General features: G+C 44.6%; 1 protein-coding gene across 1 annotated transcript; it reads right to left on the bottom strand.

Moving 5' to 3' along the window:
• Nucleotides 1–17685: 17685 nt before the first annotated feature.
• On the bottom strand, nucleotides 17686–22389 carry UCHL1 (ubiquitin C-terminal hydrolase L1). Its single transcript, XM_068680213.1, has 9 exons — nucleotides 22247–22389; nucleotides 22147–22158; nucleotides 21902–22030; nucleotides 20733–20883; nucleotides 19375–19460; nucleotides 19242–19289; nucleotides 18806–18875; nucleotides 18382–18440; nucleotides 17686–18111 (listed from the first exon to the last, which is right to left on the bottom strand). Exons 1-9 carry the CDS (start codon nucleotides 22277–22279, stop codon nucleotides 18025–18027), a joined length of 675 nt encoding a protein of 224 aa, XP_068536314.1. The 5' UTR covers nucleotides 22280–22389; the 3' UTR covers nucleotides 17686–18024.
• Between the last annotated feature and the right edge of the window lie 660 nt (nucleotides 22390–23049).

Genomic DNA, 23049 nt, shown 5'->3' with positions numbered 1-23049 from the left:
GCTGGCCCCGGGGCTTTGCTGCCTCCTGATCTGCTCAGCAATCTGTCGGCCCTACTGGCACTCCGAGCCCTGCTGCTTCCCCCTGTCGCAGGCACAGCTGAGCATCCTGCATAATCTCTGGCCAGGTTTAGGAAAAATCTGAGCTCAGCCGTAAGCAGGCTGCCCCAACTAAATAGCTTCTCGGCTGCTTGCTCGAGGACTTGTACCCATTTTGCTGGTTTCTCGTCCCTTTGGCAAACCACTGAATGTCACGTGGAGAACTTGAGGCTGAATGATATTTATCTTAAAAATACTGCTTTGAATGCCTTCATTCTCTAGGGTATAAAGCAAGGGTAGTCGCATCTAGCACAGCTCTGCATCACCTCCCCACTATCTGAGTGCCACCGCTGGACTCGCCCACCTGCGAAGAGCGACACAAATGATGCCTGGTGGGGCTGTGGAAGTTGGACAGCCCTGACATAAAGCATCCTTAGCATGACTGCTTCTCAACTGGTATTAATCCTGCTGGAGAATATCTGGAGATTTTTCTACTGACTACCACGGGCAGGCTGTGTGCTTTCACAGCCTGTTGTGTATGAAAAGCTGAGCAGAGAGGTGGGCTGAGCCTGCAGGCGAGAGGAACCCTTACAGCAGCATCTGTCAAAGCAGAGGAGAGCAGTAGGAGGAATCTTCACCAAAAAATTAGCATTTTCTTCATTGATAAAACTAGGTTCAAAAACAGTTTGACAGCCTCTGAGAGCAGGCTAGTAAAGGTATCCTCTCAGAAGCAAGAGAAAATATCAATTTTGAGAAATGATTCAGAGGAAGACTGTTCACATTCAGGAGTTTATTTATTTACTTATTTATTCATTATTTGTTTTAAAACACACAAGCTAAAAGCAGAGTAACACGGGGGCTTTAGTGGTTATTTCCCATGAACATCAAGCATCCTGAGATGACGAGTGCATGTTGGATTGCTCAGTCACTCAGGCGGATGCTGTGACTTCACATTTTATTTAACTGGGGCATCTGCTGGGGGACATTTGCAGTGTTCAGCACTTGGCCGTCAGCACCTGTTTGTTTATTCCTGCCGTGCTGCCTTCTATCACAGTCACTTTCTCCCTGCTACCACTCACTCAGCAACATATTGTCAGACTTGGCATCAAGGATCTGAGTCATTCTGAGGAGTACAGGGGTGGCTGGATCATCCAGGCTTGCTTTTTCCCTGGAGAAAAGCAGTGTTGTCCCTTCTCACCTTGTCCCAGGAGACAGCACAAAGCCTTTTGCAGAGCAGTTTTTCTCTAATTGGGAATTTGAGATTGAGTTTTGAAAGTTAATGCATTCAATTCTTACCTCCTAGCCAAGCACTATTTAACACTTTCCTGTTTGTCTGTGTTTGCATTTAATTAAATGCTTAGACTTAAAAAGCTGTTGGCTATTCGGGGTCTGATATACCACAATGCTCTTCAGCTAGCTCTGAGCCTCATGAATCAGTGTGCAGGCCATTCAGAATGAGCGATCATGCCCATAAACGCCCGTAAATATTCAAGTCGAACATCACTTTCAAAGCATAATTGTTTGGGCTTTCTCCATCCTCTCTGTTCCCTGCGCAAATCCCTGATCAATATCTCTCTGGTCTGAATGCTGATACGCTTTTAGGTGTGGGTTTTTCCCTGCCCAGCCCTCCTCTCTGGCTTTGGCACTTGGTTCTCCCTCTTCTCAAGGCCTCCAGCTCCCACGCTGATGGCTCTGCTGATTGCACAGAGCCTGGCTCAGCTTCTCCTTTAATCCACAGCCGTGCTCAATGCTCCCACTCACCCAAACAAGCACTTCCTTCCTTCGTAATATTGTTCTCATCAAGCCCTGCCTTTCCTCTGGTGTGAGAAATTCCTATATCCCCAAAACAATGTATAATCAATCTTGCAAATCACTGCTACCTCACGAATAACCTGCAGAAAGAAAAAAATATATATAAAAAAATAGGCCAGATCTACCCTAAAGCAGGCTATAGCAAGGTAGGGATCAGTCTCTTCTCCCAGGCACCAATGACAAGACGGGAGGGAATGGCTTTGAGTTACACTGGGAGAAGTTTAGGTTGGATATTAGGAGAAATTTCTTTACTGAAAAGGTTGTGAAGTATTGGAACAGGCTGCATCGTCTAGAAGGAACTGCAGAATGGTATCTTCCCTTCTCTTCTCTCAGTAGGTTTCTCTGTGGCGCAGATAAAAAAGGGGAAACCTATGCCTGGAGTTAGCACTGGGCATTATCCAGACTTGTTTGGGATATTAGCTGATTCACAGTGAAATCAAATATTCATTCACTCAAAGAAACAGGCAGCTAGAAGTGGAAAATGGAGAAAAAAAAAAAAAAAAGCAAGAAAAAAAAGTGAGTAAGAAAAACAGTGACTTCATGCAGGGCAACAATTTATTTTATTTAGCAGCATTATAACTTAGTTCCATGACACAGGATATTTTTTTTCCTGTGTGTTGAATTTCTAAAGGACCACATTTAGCAAAGCGTTGTGCTTGACTGGAAGCAAGAGAAAGCAGGGTAGTGTAGGCTGTGGGTGAGCTTGTTCCCTGAAGGCAGGCCGTCTTGCTCGGTGATCTCCTCCAGCCTGACAGTCCTCGCAGAACAAGACACTCATCAACGCCTGTGGAGGTGCTTTGGTGCAACACGAACCATTTCTGGGACAGACAGCACCCGTCATGTCGTCTCAGGCATGGATGGTCACATACATATCCATAAGAGCCAGGACATCACAGCCAGCCACTGGTCCAAGCTTGAAATAAAGCCTCTTGATGTTGTCTTTATTTTTCTCACCCCCTGTTCCAAAGTACAGAGTACTATTTGCAACCCTGACTGAATAAGTCTGGGAGTTAGGAGGAGTTGCAGGCATCTCCCCAGACAGCAACACATCCTTAAACTACGAGTACCAACAGGTTGGTAAATCTTATTGATTACTTCTCCATTTGCACACAGACAACAGGTAAAAACTCATTTGCTGGAGATACTGATGGAAACTGAATACTTCTCCGTGTATGTGAAGCATTTAGGCAGGACAACAAGTACTTGTTGGGCCTTCCTATAACCCTTCAGTGCTTCCAGAGAACTGCTTCTTCTGCTGCCTTGGGGGTCAAACCTGACTTTCCTGAAAACCCTGGGAGCTTTCCTGAGTGTAGAAGGTGCTATCCTACAAGAGCGTGGTCAGACAGGAGCCAGCTCCGACCCAGCACCATTACTGCGCTGCTGGCCCCGACTTAACAAGCAGGGCGTGTTCACTCAAGCCCAAGTACCACGGGGCAGACTTTGGAGCCAAGCTGGCTCTCCTCCAGCCTGCTGTAGGAATGGATGCGGTGACACAGGTCTGTCTGTCGGACCATGTGGGCATATTTCCTATTTAAGTCCACACTGACGAACTGTCAGGGACGAGAAGGCCATTACACCGTGTTGAATCTCTGTCTGAAACACTGGATGATTCATTACACAAGAGCTGCCCACCCAGATGAACGTGGGGCTGATGAGGTTGCCAAGAAATCACTGCTCTTGACTGTAAAGCCAAAACAGTTCATGAGTTCTCCCCTTAAAAAAAAGAAGCAAAATAGAAAAAAAAATCCCTTATAAGTTATTTTCATAAGTTTCTCTTATTATTACTTTTTTAATTATGTCTTTCTGTCTGGCCAGCAAAAATGCCTGGAGTTTTTCCCAGTTTAGAGGCCTCAGTGCTCCTCTGTGAGCCTTCAAAGGAAGCCCAAAGGTCAAGAAAACTTCACTGCTCATTTAAGGGAACAGAAGGCACTTTCTCGGAGTTGATAATCCATGTCAGTGAATTGATTTCCAGTACCTGTTGAGTCTCTGTCTTTTTTTGGCTGCTGATGGGGCTGCCTGTCACCTGAGCTCCTGGTCTAACTGAGGAAAGAACAGGCAACCTAGAGCTTGCAGAGCTGTCACACCTGCAGCTGATCCAAGGCAACACTTCAGAGTATATCTACTTTTTTTCATTAATCATTGCTTTCCAAAAGAACAATATTTACTGAGCATTTTTCTTCTTAAAATATAGTATTAATGGATCCTGTCCTCACTACATTGATGATCCATGTTCAGGCAACTGGATGGGGATTTTTGTAAGACTATAAAGGAGCTAGATGTTCAGATCTCATTTTTTAATTAATGGGATCAAGCACCTAAGTCCTATCCATGCCTTAAAAAAATCCATTCCTAAGACACCAGTGACACCATGTTTGCTCAGTGTGCTAGCAGGTCAGCAAAAGATCAAAATGAAAATGGACTTGTAAGAGGTTGGAGCGCTATCTTCACGAAAACCTTGCAGAAGTCACAGCTCCAAGGCCAGCGCAGGGAATGCTGGCACCATCCATCATTTGGCAAACATGGACAAAGGGCCTCCTGTTAACTTGAGACATTTTTTGTGATGATGTGTTTCTCTGAAAATGATTGTATTAATTGCTTTTCAGTGCTGAATTAGACCAGTTTATGTCATAGAATCAAATAATTGCTTGAGCTGGAAGGGACCATAAAGATCGTGTCACTCCACCCACCTCTGCAGTGGGTAGGGACACCTTCCACTAGACCAGATTTGTGTCTGCTGCACTTCAGGCAAGCTTCATCTTAAATCCTTTTCCTTGTAGACCACATTGCAAACAGAATGTAGTAAAGATTGTTGAAAAGGAGGGGACAGACAACTGTGGGAGTACCTCGTGAGATTAGTCAGCATCTTCCATGCCTCAGTGAAACCGGGAAATCATGAGCCCATCAGGGATAAGACTCTTAAACGTTGTTGGCAATCAAGACCTGTGGGATCTTCATCCCAGTGAGTAAGAAAAGGCGTACAACAGGTTCTACAGAGCGGATTTTCCAGCACCGGAGGGTAACTGGGCTCTCACCTGTGGGAGCTCTTGTAATGTGAAACTGTCTTTTTGCTATCTTCCTAGGAACCAGTGCTGCCTTTGCACTTCAGGATAGCTTGACAGTGCTCAGATATTCATGATCTAAACCTAGGGGAGAGGCAAGAAAAATGGAGGGTCAGATGTGGAGAGCATCTCCTCATAGAGAAACAATGGTTCTTCAAGGCATGCATTATGGTAATCTGTGGGCACATCCCAGCATCACCAGGTTGCTACAGTCTTCCCTCTCCCTTTCTGCAGCAGTTAATTTCATGAGATGCTCTGAATACAGACTGCTGAAAGCAGCAGAAGGCACTCACAGCATAGGAGAACCCAGCTGGAAACCATCGTGGTGTGCATATGCACATGCTGGAGGTGCTGTGCTGTGGAAAAGTGTAAGAGCTGTACATATGCTCTGCTAAGCCTGCCAGTTCTTAGAGCTGCTCTTCTCAAAAACTCTTGCTTTCTGAGGCCTTGAAAGTGCTGGGGACTCCAGGAGCAATGCAGGGGAAATGAGAGATGTCAAGAAAACTCTGCAGCCCTTGGGCAGGTGAGAATATGGATGTTGACCTCTGCTGTTTTTTTACTAATTCTGGTGCACCCCCATCATGAGCTTGGCAAGAGCACATTGACTTTCCATTTAGAAGGTCATATTTATATACATTTATATTTGTATCTTTCAGTGCTCAAGACTGTCAAACCTCCAGAAAAAAAGAAAGAGAGATGGGGTTTATGAAACCTGTCTGCTTCCACAGGAATGCTGGAGTCCCAAAGAGGAGGCTATAAAGTGGGAAGAACACATAATAACTTCCAGGATTTGTTTCTTATCTTCCTCTTAAACTTCTGGCCCTCGGTGCATGAATTGTAATGACTTTATTGGAACACTCTGCATTTCAAAGCTTGTGATAATACAAAAGCCATCCCATGACTGATTTCTTCTTGCAGAAACACCATTCAGAAGTATGGAAAGAGATGTTTACATCAACAGATATCCTTAGTTTAAAACATGTTGAGTGATTGCGAAACTTAGCACTGAATTTCCAAATCCGTTTAAGTTCTCAAGTGATCATAATATAGTTAACACGTCCTTTACAGAAAACATGCACAAAAATAAGGAAATGAATGCTTAAACACATAATAAATCTTTCACTCTCCCCAGAATAAATGCACTATTCTTATCAGGCATAAACCACGGCCTATTTCTCCATAATCGTACTCATAAATCTGGCTCAGTTATTGTATACATTTTACTATCTGTGTATTTACTTTTGAAGAATACTTCTATAAATTTCCTAAAGATAAAGGGATTCACTTTTTTTTTTGTAGATATCTACAAGTTACTAGCTCTGGTCAATAATAGCAGGATATTGTTGGAAAGGAAGGTATTTGATGGCAATTTATCTTAAAATTATCTATGCGACTTTAGTTTGCACTTAGTTTAGTTAGTTGAATTGGAAGAAGAATATTGATACCACTTATAGAACCTTTATATTTATATTTAAAGAGATAGACCTTGTTGAAGAAAGAACATACAGTATTTTGTGGCACTGCTGAAACAGCTGTGTTATATAGAAATACACCTTTTGTTGTGCTTTGAAAAGGAGTGGGGTTTACATCTTCATGCACAGGCTGTGTAGGATCTGGGACACGTGTCACTACGTGTTATGTTGCTTTCAGGCACAAGGTAGATGGTTGTGTTGAGGTATCTTTCTACCTGAAATACTACAAAGCCCATTTTGCTGCAATGTGAACATAATGCCCCAAGAAAAAGCCAGACTCTTGGGTTGTCTGTGTGCATTTCACGAAAGGTTTTGACTCTGTGAACCAAGGTAATCTGCTGATACTCATGTAAAATTTGATCAACTAACAAGTCCTGTCCTGGAGGGTGTTCTTAGTGACTTTATTTTGGAAATGTTTTCTGTTTACAACTGGAATTAAGTGATCTGGTATTGGTCCTGGTGTTACTGAGAACAGTGTTTGCTGAACTACCGGGGAGTGCACTGAGGGTGCTGACAGTGCCATTTATACATGGGGCTGTTAAGATAGAAAAGTCCTTATCAAGCACAAGTTATGTGCAAAGGGAAAGATAATGGAGGAAACCATGTATGACTTGTCATTTGTAAGTGGTTGTTTTTAGTTAGCTCCTGCTCGTAACGATAATCATTTGCACATTAATTGCTTTGAATCTCTTACATTGCATTCGGATTTATGTTCCCTCTGAAAAAGGAAAAAGAAAAACAAAACAGAAGCTATGTTTCCAACAGGACCATCTGGTTTGCTGTGGATGTTTCAAGTTTACATGGGTGCAAAAGCAATTGAAGAAATCCACTGAAGAAAAATCCATTAAGGGATATGAAATACGAAGATACCACATCTGCCTCATGGCATCCCTCCAGCTCCTTGTAAGCTGGTACAGTTCGTAAGAGCATACAACTATGGGTTCATTCTCCTCTTATATTCTACTCCAGGGTCATGCCACTGGCCATTCACAGAGGTTTGGTGCTTTTTGATCGGATTCTGTATAATGCTGTAATTTTATTGAGATCAGAAATCACACTAGAGATTGAGGTACATCATGATGTACTGATGTTTTTGATTTTTTTCTTACCTTCAGCATGCTTCTCTGAGATGGCACAATGCTGATAGCATCACAAAAATTATGGGCAGGGAAGGGACCATTTGGTAACTTACAGTGCCATCTATGGAAGGAACACAGCACCAGCCTGCAAACTCAGGTCTCATTGCCTTCAACAACCTTGTTGTGCACCTTCAATAGCCAGATTACAGTTTTAACCATCAGCTCGAATTGATGCACTGGAGAGGGTGCTTAGAATTGTGCAGCTCTCTGAATTACCACTGGGATAAAGAAACTGGGTATATGTTAAGCCAAAGAGGGATGGTGACTTCATGATGAGCAGTTAGAAACTGGTGTGGAAGAGTCGGGTATGAGTCCCTGTTCCAGCAGATATTTAACTGCTCATATGCAGAGAGCAGCTGCAGGAAGAAAGTGGGAGACCCATTCACCACAAAGCACCAAATAGTCACAGAGTCATGGAATCACAGAATTGTCTAGGTTGGAAGAGACCTCAAGATCATCAAGTCCAACCTCTGACCTAACACTAACAAGTCCTCCACTAAAGTGAAGTAGTTAAACTTAACACCGGGGGCTTCAATCCATGTTTTGACTGTAGATCGGGGAAAAAGCCGAGCCAGAGAAGGGGCCTAACCCAAGGCAGTCTGTTGTGTATTTTGTCCCCCTCTCCTTCCGAAGGGCTGCCCGGCCTATGCATCTATCATTAGGACAGTCTGCCACAGTGAGAGCATTAAGCAGACATAACCACCTCCCTTTTGCCATCATGATGTGCTTAATGCCTTTTGAAGTGACCCTATGCCCTGACTCCTTATTTCCCAGAGTATCCAGTGGCCTGCTCAGTCTGTAGGCCTCTCCAATGCTCAACCATAAGCCCCTCAATGGTTTGGTTTGGTTTGGTTTGGTTTGGTTTGGTTTGGTTTGGTTTGGTTTGGTTTGGTTTGGTTTGGTTTGGTTTGGTTGGTAGGGGCTTGGAGGGCCTACATGAAGGCTGAAGTCTCCCTGAGTGACAGAGGGGAAGGAGAGGGCCTTGGCAATGCCTGCCATGCCCTGAGGGCTGGCCCTGTGGGGTGTGCTCATGAAAGCTGGCAGCAGAGCTGGGTGTTCAGCACAAGGCGCTGGTGAGCTAGCCTGACTTGGTTTTGTGACCCTGAAGAAACTGGATGAACTGTTCTTATGCTGAATGAAAGGAAAGATTAACTCCAGTTACTTTTATAAAGTTGTCTTGCCCAACCTTGCTTCATTCAGACCCTGAATCTGGAGGACATAAGAACAAAAAAAAAAAAGGAAACAAGAAAGAAAAAAAAAAAAAAAAAAAAAAAAAAAAAAAAAAAAAAAAAGAAGAAGAAAGAAAGAAAAAAAGAAAAGCAAGGGAAAAAAAAAAAAAAAAAGAAAGGAAGAAGAAAAAGAAAAGAGGAAAGAAGAAAAAAAAAAGAAAAAAAAAAAAAAAGAAAAAAAGAAAAAAGAGTTCACTCTGCAGCTGAATTTCTTGCGTCTACCTGAACAGTGCACTTCCATTTTCCACACTGGAAAATATCTAAATATCTACTTGCAAAACAACTCTTAGGGAACAAAAAAAAAAAAAAAAAAAAAAAAAAAAAAAGAGGACACAAAAGCACTGACATTTTTAGAAGAAACTGTTTGAAATCTTTCACTACTGAAAACTACTTTTTACATTTATTTGGAATTTACAGAAAAATCTTAAAAGTCTTAAAAGAGATAAGCTCAGTGGTGGAGTAAGATGGTACACCACAAGAGTGAGGGTACAGGCTATGGGACTCTGGGAGCTAAAGCTGGCACCATACTTTACAGCGTGGTCTGATCTTTATGGAAGTGAAAAATGCAATCCAAGCTGAGGATTTGAAGTTACACAAACTTGCTTGGGCAGAGGTACAGTCGAGGGTGGGTTTTGCCAATGCCAATGTGGTCACCCTTAGATGTGTGGTGGGAAAAGTGGGGTGTCCTAAGAGAGACGCCACTCTGGAAAACAATCCCCAGATGACTGCCCGCCAGCCATCCTGCAGCATACATCACGCTGTGTGGCTGCTGTGAAGGAATGCAGACCTGGGTTGCTTCTGTCCGCCTGGTGTGTCTCATCCGGAAGGCTTCCCCGACAAGCAGACTTAAAGCTGTGTTAAAACGAGTGCATCTGGGCCACGAGACATCAGTGAAACTCATTACTGATTCAAGTACAAATTCTCTGTGTTGGAGCACAGTACATTTCTAAATACAAAGACCCGTCCAGACTGCAAATATTTTTCAGATTAGCCAGAGTTGTAAATGAACCACGAAATGAGAGGCCTGTCCATCTGTGCTGTGGGCAGTGGTCGCATGGCTGAATACTGTCAGCGTGCACTAGCTGTAGGTCTGGAAGCCTTTTTCCATGCAGAAAGGTCAACTACAAGTCCTTACAATAAATTACATGAGTTTCATAGCATTTGGTTACGTTATGGGTGATTTCTTTCTTTTTAGAGCTTACGAAGTGTATGCATGTTTCATAGTATTTGTAGAGGTTTCCCCCAGTTAGTTATCTTAGGTACATGGGATGGATTCTTAAGGGCACTGCTGCACACCCTTTTGCTTTGTGGTGGATTTCACTGTTAATATTTACTTGCAAATAAGATATGCACAAGCATTTATTTTGCTCCAGACAAGAGTGAATATAAATACACAAGCAAGCAGGGGTTGGAAGCCCTTTCTATAGTTCCTGCATCTCCTCTTTCCTTTCTAAAGCAGAAGTCAGTCTGAAAGCTTCAGTGAACACTTGCTTTGGAAATGGGCATTTTTGCAGACTGCTGACAGCAGTGCTACATTTACTACAGAGATGCAGTCACACAATGGTTTGCCTCTGTATTTTCTGGGTCATAGGCCAGAATTCTCCTGGGTGCTAACATTTGCAATCAAGCTGAGTTTGTCAGTGCGCAGTGGGGCTATTTTCCTTTCTAAAGCTGGTCCTGAATGGGAATTGTGAGTGTCACGTCTGCTTTAACTGGTTTTGGTTCCACGTAGAGTCAAGGGCTGAGGTCCTTGCCCTGAGGGGCTGGCCACTGACCTCAGTACAGCCAGGCATCAGCCCACAGGTCAAAATCCCTCGGTTTAGGCTCTCCACCCTGCACATTCACAGCTGATGGTGTTATTAAGTGACTCTGCCAGAGTACTAAACGGATACCTGGAGGGGTCACTTCAATCAGCCATAAGGAAGAGCTCAACCAGAGTCCAGACTCACTGCACTCAACCTTAATTATCTAACTGAAGAGCCTCATTTAAGCAAGTGCATGATCAACTTTCCCTAAATTCAATGCAGTGACCGATTTTCTTTTTGTTGCAAATAAATATTTTTCCTTTTACAGGTGAATATGCTTCTGAAAAGTAGCTCTATCTCAAGCATTTTGGAGAAATGCCATGCAGGAGCTATTGACTCTCTTTAGGTTTTATGATTCTTATTTAGTCTGAAAGGTGTTTTTTATTATTATTATTATTATTGTTGTTGTTATTATTATTTATTACAATGATCCATGTTACATGCTGTGTATTTTACAGTGTGGCTATGGTATTAAATCTTTTACCTAAGAGGAAATAATAAAACTGGTCCAGTCAACAATTTGTTCTGGACAATGCAAGAAAACCTGAAGATAAACGATGTGACTGGTGCTGTCCCTCACTGCCATCAGTGCTGCTCTCCTCTCTACACAGAGTTTTTTCTTCACCCGTTGGCACATACTCTCTGTATGAAGCTATTACACGGCTATAACAAGAAGCACACTTTGGCCTGAGTGCTGAAGCACTGGAAGGAGAAATATTGGGGTCTTGCCATAAACACAAAGAATAGTGTGGGACTGGATAAACCATATCCAACTTGTTATTGTTTTGTTTCTTAAGGAGCCTTATGGAGCTTATTTCTTAAGAAGCTTTCCAGCAGCATTCTTATGAAAAAAAAAAAAAAGATATAGAGAGGGAAGTTGCTCTGTTGGTGGCCACTGCTGATGAAAAGCCTAAAAATCCTCTGTCTGAGAAGGAAGGCAGAAAGCCCACACAGGTTTGCTCTCTCCTAATGCACACAAGCTTTATCTATTATATTGCAGCCTGCAAATATGTTAAAAATGTATACTTTATTTATACAAACTCATGTTACTGCTGCAGCAAAAAATATTTTGAGAAGCAGTTGAACTTGTGAACACTTACACTTCAGACTATGGTTACATTGTGGAGATTCACGTTTTCTGCCTGGATATGATTTATAAACACTGGATTTAGTCAGGGAAAGTCTTCATAGAGCTTAGCTGTAATTTCCTGTTGTAAATGGAGTCTGATGAGTGAGGTTATGAAATCTTGGAAAAGTTTAATTGTCCTAAGGAAAGAAAGCTGTCCCACTCAATGTAGCAGAATTTGGAGAGTTTTGTAAGAAGGATTGGCAGTTTGCTCACTTTCTGTCCTATCCAGAGTGAAAAATACCAAGTGAGCGGCTGCCACTCGAAAGCAAATGGATTTTTGCCCTCCTAACAGGACGGGCTCCGGCTCCGACTGTAAGCAGCAGTGGAAATACCATCAAGTGTCTGGCTCAGGAAATCACCTCAGCCTATACACGGCTTCAGCTGTGCTTAAGCCCAAGCGAAGTCAGCAGAAATCACGGAGTAGCTGAGAGCTGAGGTGCTCTGTAAGATCAGAGCCTGAGCAACACAGAAATTAGAAGTAATTGCTCCTGTTGCACCCCACGAGATGAACTGAGCTGCTCAGTGTTTGAGCAGAGGACATTTCCCTGCACTATAACCCCACCAAATGTCATGGAGTCTCCGGCCAAAGTGATAAAACGACACTTCCTGACCCGCACGCATCAAATGAAAGCCAGCAACAAACACAGTGCTGGGGAGTGAGTGTCCCCATGTGATTGCACCTCACAGGGCCCAGCAGGACGGTGGGTTTACCTTTCAGATGTACCAGCTAAGCTTATAGGGAAAAAAGCTTTAATAAATAAATAAATAAATAAATAAATAAATAAATAAATAAATAAATAAATAAAAATGCATATTGTTAGCTGCTGCTGGGATGAATATCTCAGGATTTTTTTTTAAATGAAAGAGATTTTAAACTCCATTCCTCCCATGTTTTTCAGCCCGTCTGTGAGTGCTCTGCTCACAGCAAGTGTATTATTCCTTGCAGGCAGCGGGCACGGCGCTCTCCTAGGACTCCCTCTGGTTGCAAACCTCAGTGGGGACAGCCGTGAGCTACAAACATCCAGGCAGGGGCTAAGCAAAGGACTGAAGCAGTCTTCTGAGAGGCAGGTATCCTTGCAAGCAGCCGTGCCATAGCAGGCCATAGAACTGAGGCAATGTTTGTAAAATGTGTTGTGCAAGATCTGCTTAAACAGCGCTATTTTGTTGCCCTGGAATACTGCACTTTCCCAAAGAGCAGCTGTGCACCCACATAAAAACTTTTTGTGAACCCTCACAGCCTCATCCAGGAACATGCATTGGACCAATTTGTGTCAAACAGAGGGCTTTGCCACCTATTATAAAAGATTTGCATGATGTTTTACAAGTTTGTCAGGGCTGCTGTCTGTGCCACTTGCTTCCCGAAACGCAGCAGAGGTTACTTCATGGCTTGTTTCCACGGTCTTGTTGGGATACAGAGAACTGAAAGCCAAGTCCTCAGCTGTGCCTTATAGCTAAGGGAGACCGTGTCCACCTCCGCATGTAGCACTGGGCTGCAGCAGGAACCTCTAAGAGCTTTTTTTCTGAAGTAGGTAAAAAATAACTCTCCGGTATCCAACCCTTCTCTAGCTTTGTTCAGTAAGAATTGATCCTGTCACAATAAATGGCAGGACCTGACCTTCAGTTTCATTGTTCAGTGAAGGGAGAAAGAATGGTTGGCAAGGTCAGAGGAAGCATCAAGGCAGCCAGATAGTGGTATTTTCTCAATGACCTTGTTCCTTCATCAGCACTTCTTCATTCTGTAAAACCACCAGGAACATGGTCACAGCTTTACCACCTAAATCCTCTGTTTGTCAGCCTCAGTGCTGCAACCAACCCTTTTTTATATATATAATAATATGCAAATTTGGGTTTATGAATACTCTTCAACTTCATTGTGGACCTAAACTTTCTTTGGGATGGGAGGGGAAAAAGGAAGAAGAAAGTATTATTTCTTGAATTATGATATATTGCAATAGAAGTCTGTGGGAAAAATGTATTGAGGTATTAAAAGGGATTCAGGGGATTATATGTCAAAATAATGTCAATATGTCAATACAGACCCTCTTTTGAAGGTGAACATAAGTTCACCTGACTGTTCTCCAGGTCAGTCGAGCTGTGGCTAGCCTAACTCTGAGCTTAGCTAATAAGCCACACTAAGAGGTAGGGAATAGTAATTCAGGCCAAAAGCCAAACTGGTGTAAATATAAACCTGCCTCAAAAACAAAATAAGATATAGGTAGTTGTAGTTCCAGCTCTGCCATCAACTTCATGCATCACCTTAGGTAAATCACCGAATCTATGTCTCAGTTCCTTACCTGCAAAATGGGAATAGTAAAACCCCACTTCTCCCTCTCTGCACACATTAAGAGTGGGAGCTGTTCTGGTAAGGTTTTAGCATCCATAAAGACTTGAAAAGAAAATGCAACTTGGTCTTTCCATAGTTTTATAAGTAGTTGTGCCTCTCAGCTTGATATTGAATGGTCTTAAGCAATGACTGTCCTGTGGTTTGTTTTTTGTTGTTGTTGTTGTTTGTTTGCTTGTTTTTTGTTTTGTCTTGTTTTGTGTTTTATGGGGCTGTGCTTGAAATGTCAAACCTACTGAAACACATTTGCCCCATCTTGTTCCTCAAACATGATGCAGATCTCCTCACATTGCTTGCTACAATGCTACTAATGTAGGATTGCTTCTCCTCACGTCTTGCTACAGGCCTTGCAACACCAGCTAACCACATCTGAAACTCACCTCAGCAAAAAGTACATAAGAAATGTTCACATCAGCTGCACCTTGCTTGTTATCCTTACATTGGGCTTCACCTACAACTACATTTATGATGCATGCACTTTTTTAAGGATCTGGGAAATGTCATTATATCACCTTATCAAGATGCTGCTGGAAGGAAAACCCTTTAGAAATGAGCAGGAATTCTCTCCTTTTCCCATTTTCTCCATCAAGCTTTTTCTGCCTTTCTCCAGCACCTCATTTAACGCTGGTTGCTAAATTCTGGTCTCCTCTACACCATCGCTGCAGGTACAGCCTCGCCAGTGCCACGTGGAGGTGGATAACAACTTTCCTCCTCCTGCCGGCCTCGCTCCTGCCAGCGTGACTCCCAGCCTGGGCTGCGTTTTCCCAAGTTCTTGCCTGTTCCCACTCAAGTCCACAGTCTTGCTGAGCTGCACTCCTGTCATCAGCCTCTTTCCTTACTCCCAGAAGGAAGAAACCTAACAAGGAAACAGCACTGCGGGGATTGTACGGCGGTTGAAGATGCAGAGGGTGTTGTATCAGCTGCAAATAACCTACAGACCTAAGCCAAGGCTCTTGAAATGCATAGGAGGCTTCGGATGTTACATCACGCCGAAGTTAACAGTTGGCTAAATTGAAGATTGGGTATTGAGGTCTGCAATCAGAAACGTGTTTAGCATGTGAGCGATCCCACTGAAAGCAGCAGGGCTTGGTGTGGACTTCGCGTTATGTACACATTCAAATAGAAGTGCTGCTCGATCTGTTTTGCCATTGGTGGCTCCTAAATCAGACTCGGAGCCGAAAGTTTCCCAATGCTGCCACCTACAGAACCGGCTACCTACAGCTTTCAACACACAGCAAAGAGCTGGTAGGAAAATGATTGCAATCCTCAAACCCCATCCAGCACTGACAGTGCACAATGTTCAGTTCTAAACAGATGAACCTGAAACCCTACCTGAGATTCTTAAGTATTTCTCAAGCATTTCCCAGGAAAATTCCCAGCTGAGAAATTCCCAGTTCGTTGTGTTGGGAGTTCACCCCTAGAAGGCTGCACAAAAGCCGCAGCAACCTGTTCACTCAAATTTAGCAAGCTGCTCAGTAAATTCCTGACGTACCTGGAAGAGCAGCGGCAACCAGTCACCAATTTCTGTCAGAGGGGGCATGAAACGCTAACAGGCCCCACAAGCTACCTGCCTGCTTCAGTGATTGTCACGATGAAAACCCAGGGACACACCAGGAGCAGCTGCACAGCTAATATTGCCAGTTATGATCTATTCAGCTTTCAGATCCTCATCGGTTGTTTCTTACCCGTTCCTTACCTCCTTCACCAGAGGCAACTCTATCGCAGCTCCCGAAACCTTGGCCCTCGCCAGCAATTCATCTTCCTCTAACCAGGTTGTTTAGAGGAAAGCCCAGCTGCCTGCCAAGCACTTGTTCTAATTTTAGTAAGGGAAAACAGCCTTGCTGGTGGTGTACATGAGTGGATAGATAACACCCACTCCTTAGTTGTTCTCTTTACTTCCATCCAGTGAAACTGTACCTGGGACCAGAGGGTGAGATAATAGAAAAGGCTGCCACAACCCTTCGCCTACTTTTCCACAGAGCCAAAATTATTCATATATTTGCCTTTCAGGTGATTTTGAATTCAGAAGCTTGAACTGAACAGTGAAAAATATTTGAGATGTTAGAATAATTTCACTAGCACTGGATTTGTACTGTTAGGTTAAAAAAGCATTGCTGCAATGACTCAGAAATACAGTAGGAACTCAAAGATGCTTTCAGGTGCCTTTAATATTACCTGTGTGACTGTCCACAGGCACAGCTTCAGCAGGTGCCCTAGGCAACACCTAACAGCGGAGCAGTCCCTGCAGAGCAAAAGCACCTTCCCCCAGGTACAGCATACAGCTGACGGTATGTATGACAGCTGACATACAGCTCCTAGTGCACCTGGTTTTGGTTTTGCTCCTTCCAGCCTCCCGTGCTCACACCACAGGCAGCTTCCCTCCTCAGACTGCGTTGCCAGGCTGCCTGAGCTGCAGGGGCAGCAGCAAGGAGATCGCTCCAAGGGGGAGGCTGCAGCAGATGCCACACGAGGCCTCCCTCCACTTCTCACCAGCTTCAGGGGGAGCTGCTGTTGTAGGAGAGGGACACACAACAGCTCTCTCCTTGGCAGGAAGCTTTCACCCTCCTGTTAACCATCAGACTGATGTTTCAAATTGAAGTACCATGATCTTTTGTTAAGCCCCAGAATCTGAATTTATTAAAAAGCATTGTGAGCCCCTGCTAGCTTCAGCCATCAGGTGACTGTAAGGTCCAATACAGAACACTAGGCATGGCTTCAGGCAAAATTCATATTTTGAATTTTCTTCAAAGCCAGGAATGTTGCAGCATAGAGGTAACAGCAGCCACCACAGAAGTTATGAAGGTACCAGGCACCACACAGCACAGAAACCTGCTGGGCTGGCTGGCACCAACTAGAACAAGGTGTTTAGAAGGCCTTAGCTGAAGGGCACTTCAACCTTTGTTACAGCCAGCTGTAGTATGGGCAGAGAGGTACAGATAAACAGCAGCTAGATGCTGGTAAGAAAAATACTTCCTACTGAAGGTCAGTTGGTTGAGGCCAATGAGTGTGTATTTCATCTTAAAACTTCCCTACCGCTTCCTTTGCACTCATTCAACATGAAGTTTCTTCCTGCAATTCAAAACTCATAATGTGGGGTTTCCCCTGTTTTAAGGTCATTGTGGAAGAAGTGTGATATGACCTTTGAAGGAGCTCCCAAACATAGTAACAAGTAAATAAGCCCCCACTAGCTAGCTGAGAACTGTGTTCAGCAGCCAGATTTTTTTGCCACAGATAGAAAAATAGAAAAAAAAACATTCTAGTACCACCTTCTATCAGAAGGTGAAGTGGGACATCAATCAATTCACTGGGCATGCTGTTCGCTTCTGCTGACAGTACAAATGGCCTCATTGTAAGAAGAAGACACCTCAGGCCTACATCTGAGTGTTCATTTATCCCACCTCACCTGAAATTGAAATAAATGTGATGTCAAATTGCAACTTAAGAGCTTGAGCAGAAACGTAGTGCAGCCCTGAAACATGTTATCCAGACACTAAGGTATCTCCATCCCCAAAGGCCTTCAAAGGAAAAGCAGCAACTGCCCTACCCACCTGAGGCAGGTATTATTTAACTCAAGAGAAGGACTTTAAGGGTCCCTTGAAAGCAATATTTATAGGTGTCACAAGCAACTCCTTCTGGAGAAAGGACGTGAACACTGAACTCCACTTAGTCTTCCAGCAGAAAGTTTTATTCTCATTAAGGACAAGGAAATATCAACCAACAGCTCAATTAACAGACACAGATTAAACAAGCCCTGTTAAGCATTTTCTACTTAACATGTGAAAAAACAGAGTCTAAAGACATCCAATGTGTCTAAACTGTTCACGTTAAAACTTGAGCTCATCCTTTAACATAAGCTCAACTGATGTTGCTCCTGTGTATAGCAAAGGGTGGAAACAATTTAAGTTACCAGAACAGCTGTGTTTAACAAGTACTGAAGCACTGGAGTTTAGACTGCATTTACTGTGTGCTATTAAACTGTTTTCCTTGTGCCTCTTCAGAGTCTCAGGCAGACTTGCAGAAAGCCACAGCAGAAAAACGAACTTCTCCTTTCTCACGTTCTGTAAATTGCCTGCAGATCTTAGCAGAATCCTTAAAAGAAAAACAAGGTTTAGTTGATTGGGACACACTTGTTGTAGAGGCTCTAGGGAAGTCTGTGGCTCCTCCAAGTCCCCACAGAGAAATTACTAACAGCACCAGCTAATAAATATACTTACAGATATCTAGGTCTGTATGACCTTGTTACCATGGTGTAAGGAGTAGCTTGCGCAGCAAGTACAGAAACTATATCCTGCAAGCACACCCTTCAGCCTTTTAGAAGCCGCATTTTCAGGGAATGAGATAGACTGTGGGAAGTCTTACCTTCAAGAGCAAGTCATCTGAGCTTGTGCCATGGTTCACAGGAAATGGCATGCGCCCATCTGTGAAAGAAAGTCCTATCACTCAGTGTGCTTACTACTTCTGTAAGGATAGAACTCAGCACAGCAAGCCCAAAAAGCAAGTATATGAAGGTCTCTGGAGAAGGTCAGAGTAAGTTGTCAATACATGCCCAAGTGATAAGGGGACCAAGTATTCCCAGCTCTACAGGAGATGACATGCTTTCCAAGAGAATATAGGTGTTCAGTGCAACTCACCTTCTGTTAAAATCTACAAGTCATAACTATAAATTGGCTTTGAGGATGTCAGTAAACAGCTTGACTGGCAGCAAGCTTCTAGCCAGATCCACCAGCTCTGCTGTACAGCATGAAGGAGGCACACTCCAACTCCAGAGCTCTCAGGACCTTACCCAGCTCATACAGATGTCCATCCACGTTGGCAAACAGGATGAAGTGGAAGTTCACACTGTTGTCATCAACCTTAGGACAGACCATTAGATTCAGTTAATAGACTGAAAAAAGCTTATTACTATGAATCCTACCTGTGACTACAAGACAATGGCAGCATCAGCAAGAAACAACACCAAAGCACTAACAAACCAGCTGAAGAGGCCTCTGCAAGGCTTCTAAAAGGTAAAATCCCAAAAGCCCTAGCACACTAACACTTTAGGAAGTCTGAACCTAAATTTCTAGCCCATTTGAGGAAGAAATCCTGTACATTCACCTGGAAGTCATTTGTTTCTCCTGCCTCATGAGAAATAACTGCATATTTTTGTCTGGCAGATAGCTGTGCTCTACCACCCTCTGTATTCTCTTCTCCCAAGATTTTACCCATTTGTATCTTACCCGACACTGTCCTTCCTGTGCAACAGAGTTGTGGACTTCTTGTATAGCCTGAAAAAGAAAGCAGATACAGGTTACTACATCTGTAAATAGTGATAGCCATCAGCTACATCAGCTACTTGTGTACTTTGTGTACCTTATTACTTGCAAAGTGCTTGGCTCTCTCTTCAGGAGAGAGATCAGCTGTTTCATCAAGGAATTTCTTCAGGGCAGACCCCTCATCTGCACAAGATAGAAGACTTTATTCAGCATAGGTAGAGAACCAGTTACAAACCAGACAGCTTACAACACTCAATGCTCATTGTGCTAACTAGGAGTAATTGTATTCAGCCTGGAACCATCTCCAGCATAAACATATTACAACTACCACTTAAAGTGGAAGTAAACTATTTATCCAGAAGCTATTGATGACAATCTACACAAACAGCCAGAGTTCAAGTGCCTCAGGATACTCTGAAGACTCATCTCAAAACAGACTTTCAAATGGGACTTGGCATTCCTGATTTCCCCTGCAGACTTGGCAGAAGCTTACAGGCTTTGTGTGTCTTAAAGAACGGTACCAGTGGCAAGAACAGTTTTATCTATCCATATTCTGTCAATTGATATTTAAGTTCTGTCCTTTGAGACTCTGCAGATGAATATAGCTCTTGGTTATGCTAGGCTTATTTTGTCTTTCCAGAGCATGAACTAGTAGTGCAGTACTAGGAGACACTGAATTCCTAGTCTTACCTGAAAAAGATGCCATAGCACTCAAGGGTGCTATCTCAGAGACGCCTTTCAAGAAGCACAAAGCAAAGCTGGTCTCAATCTTGCCTTCCACACATCCTTCTCCTTGGTGTAAGAACCCCTTGGGTGGTGTGGGATTTCAAGTTCAAGGGACAGTGACAAGAAGTTGCTATATTTTACAGTTTGAACAGGAAGGTACTTTTTGACCCAGTGACATGCCTTTCTTTACAAGAACTTGTAAGCCTGCTTGCTAGGAAATGGAAGGCTCCAGTCACCTGTTACCTAGGCCAGTTTTGTATCTTTTCCTATAGAAATGGAACCAATCAAACCCATCCTTTATAGGAAGTTTATTTCCACACCCATATCATCCTGTATTACTCTCCTACGGAAAAATAAACAATTTAAATTGATTTATGGACTACCCTGAGCAAATCTATGACAGACATAACTGTCATTATGAATTTTATCTGTTCAGTTGACATCAACACCAATGTCAGTAGCCACTTCTAAATATGATGCTTCCAAGTTACAGATACATTGGCCAGTCCTGCTGTGCATCCTCCCCCACCCCACGATACTCACTAGGGTACCTCTGCAGTCACCAGAGTCAAGACACATTCAGTTCTGCAATTTGTGCTTCTCTCCAACATATACAAAGCCCACTTACCAGCAGCAGCACAACATGTCTACTACAGCTCACACCCACTCAGCCTTCCTCTGTTGTGAAGAGCACTGGAAATTCAAGCACTCCAGAATGTTCATACTCACCAAGTTTCACCTTGTCTTTGTTATTAGCAACTGCGTGTATCAGACCAATTGTCCCACACGAGTTACTGACAGTCTGCTTCAGGAAATACACCTTGGAACTGATTTCTTGGTCCTTTATTTTCTCAGTCTGTTGTTTCCTGAAGTTCTCATGCTGTAAACACGTAATCATTTCAAACATTTCACTATAGTGTTACCTTTTTATTATGCAAATTGCCACACAGACAGATATGCAGGAGAACCGATACCAGGTCTAGACAGAAAAGACTCGCACAGAAAGTCATCTTCATGGCATGGGTCCAGTAAAGCATTGTAATGCCTACTCTGGATGCAGGCCAAGCCTTAATGGACTACCTGCATGACTCAGTCATATCCAAAAACATTGCTCTTGGCCTCTCCATCTGTGTGGTACACTGGAAATAGCTTGAGGGGGAAGTAATAATGGATAGGCTCTTTTATCCTCTCAATTGTTTTGCCTATTTAATGAGACTACTCAGCATGTCTCCGCATTTGTACCGTTAGGTTACCTCCCTTCATGAACCCCTCCCTATCAGCAGGATGTATAGACCAGCATAAAACCCATTGCTACTGAAAGGTTATAACCCTTCAGTTGAATAACATCAAGCATCTTTTGTTTCAAAGACCACCTCCTCATCCAGTTCTTCAGCATTGGTCAGACAAAGCACCTTAATCACCCAGGGGTGGTTTAGGCCTTCCCGAGCAATGATTCAGCATGATGGCTGAACCACCATTCCCCACGCTCAAGGCGGCATTTTCTTCAGCCAGGCACACAAACCGAAGCACAGGAGGTGTACCGGAGCAAGCAGCCTTATTCTCTGGCTTGTTTTCCCTCAGCTCAAGCTGTTTGGAGGCAAGGGCTGAGCACAGGCACCCACCAGACCACACCCACCCCGCAATATCTGACCACTGCCTGCCCAGACAGCATCCCTACCAACCGGGAAAGGTACCCTTACTAAACAGGAAGGTTATAGGCTGCCAGCTTGTTTTTTTATTTCATCTTAGACACAACCCAGCCTGCAGAAACCCCACAGAGCACTGCCTGCTGTGCAAGCACCAGGGCGAGCAGCAGGCTGGCAGCTCATCCTGCCACCAGCGAGGGGATGTGCAGGGGATGCCCAGCACCCCTCGGCACGGCTCAGGGCCCCACCTACCTGCTCGGTGAGGGGGAAGAGCAGCAGCAGGGCGCAGGCCGGGCTGGGCACGGCGCCCAGCGCCTCCTCCTCGAAGCCCAGCACGTCCACGAAGCGCCAGCCGGGGCTCACACCCAGGCGGGCCAGCACCTGCGGGGCACAGCGGGCGGGTGGCACGGCCGCAGCCCCTCAGGGCCCCGCCACCCGCCGCGGTGACACAGGGAACAAGGAGGAGGAGGAGGAGGAGGAAGGCGCCGCGCACTCACTTTGTTCAGCATCTGCAAGACAACGAGGGGGAGACGGGGGCTGAGTGGAAGCTCAGCGCCTCGCCTCAGCTCACCTCACCGCCCGGCCCCCCGCGCGCACCTCGGGGTTGATCTCCATGGGCTGCCACGCCATGGCTGCAGGCAGGAGGCGATGTCCCCTCACGCGGCGATGTCCCCCGGCAGCAACAGCACCTCCCGCTCCTCACCGCCGCCCTCAGCGCTGTGGCGCGGAGCCGCCCACCCCGGCCCTTATATAGCGGCGGGACGGACCACGCGGCGCCGCGGTGGGGGGGGGAGGGAGGGAGGAGCGGGGCGAGACCAAGGCGGGGGGAGGAGGGGGAGACCCCGGCCCCTGTGGTGTGGTGAGGCGGGGGGGAAGGTGCTAGAAGGGCCCCCCCGTGTCCCGCCCTGCCGCCCAGCGGGGCTGTCGCTGTCCCCAGGGCCAGCACGGGGCAGGTGCTCCCTCTGTGTGGCGTAAAGGTGTTCAATACAGGCAGTACGTGCTGTTGGAACAACAATACGGCAAAAAAAAAAAAAAAAAAAAGATAATAAATGCAACAAAACCCGTCGTCGTCAGCCTGCTGGTTGCATCGCTGCAGCTCGGTTCAATTCCTGCCTTCGAGTCGAGCCCTCTGCAGCTAATTATAACACACCGGGCTTTTTATCTTTTATTCATGACCGACAGCTTCTCCATTCTGGCCTCGGGTGTGAGCACAGCAACAAACCCAGGCTCTGACACGCAACCTGGCCTGATCTCAGCTGAGCAACCCCTCTGCTGTGAGCAGGAGCTTGGCATGGAGACATCCTAAGAGCCCTTCCAACCCGAGGCATCCTGTGATTCCTCCTGTCACAGTAAAGGCAAAGCAGTATACACCGATCAACACCAAAGATTTCTTTTTTTGG

The sequence above is a fragment of the Anas acuta genome, chromosome 4 (genome assembly GCF_963932015.1).
Source record: "Anas acuta chromosome 4, bAnaAcu1.1, whole genome shotgun sequence".
Classification (NCBI taxonomy): Eukaryota; Metazoa; Chordata; class Aves; order Anseriformes; family Anatidae; genus Anas; species Anas acuta.
This window is presented reverse-complemented; position numbering and strand designations above follow the sequence as displayed.

Bases quoted from the DNA above. Each gene is read 5' to 3' on its own strand.
- UCHL1 (XM_068680213.1), bottom strand. From the start codon at position 22,279: ATGGCGTGGCAGCCCATGGAGATCAACCCCGAG. The intron at 20,884-21,901 runs GTAGGTGGGGCC...ACGTGTTTACAG, and splicing joins TCTTCCCCCTCACCGAGCAG to CATGAGAACTTCAGGAAACA. The intron at 18,441-18,805 runs GTAAGGTCCTGA...TTTCTTTCACAG, and splicing joins TGGACATCTGTATGAGCTGG to ATGGGCGCATGCCATTTCCT.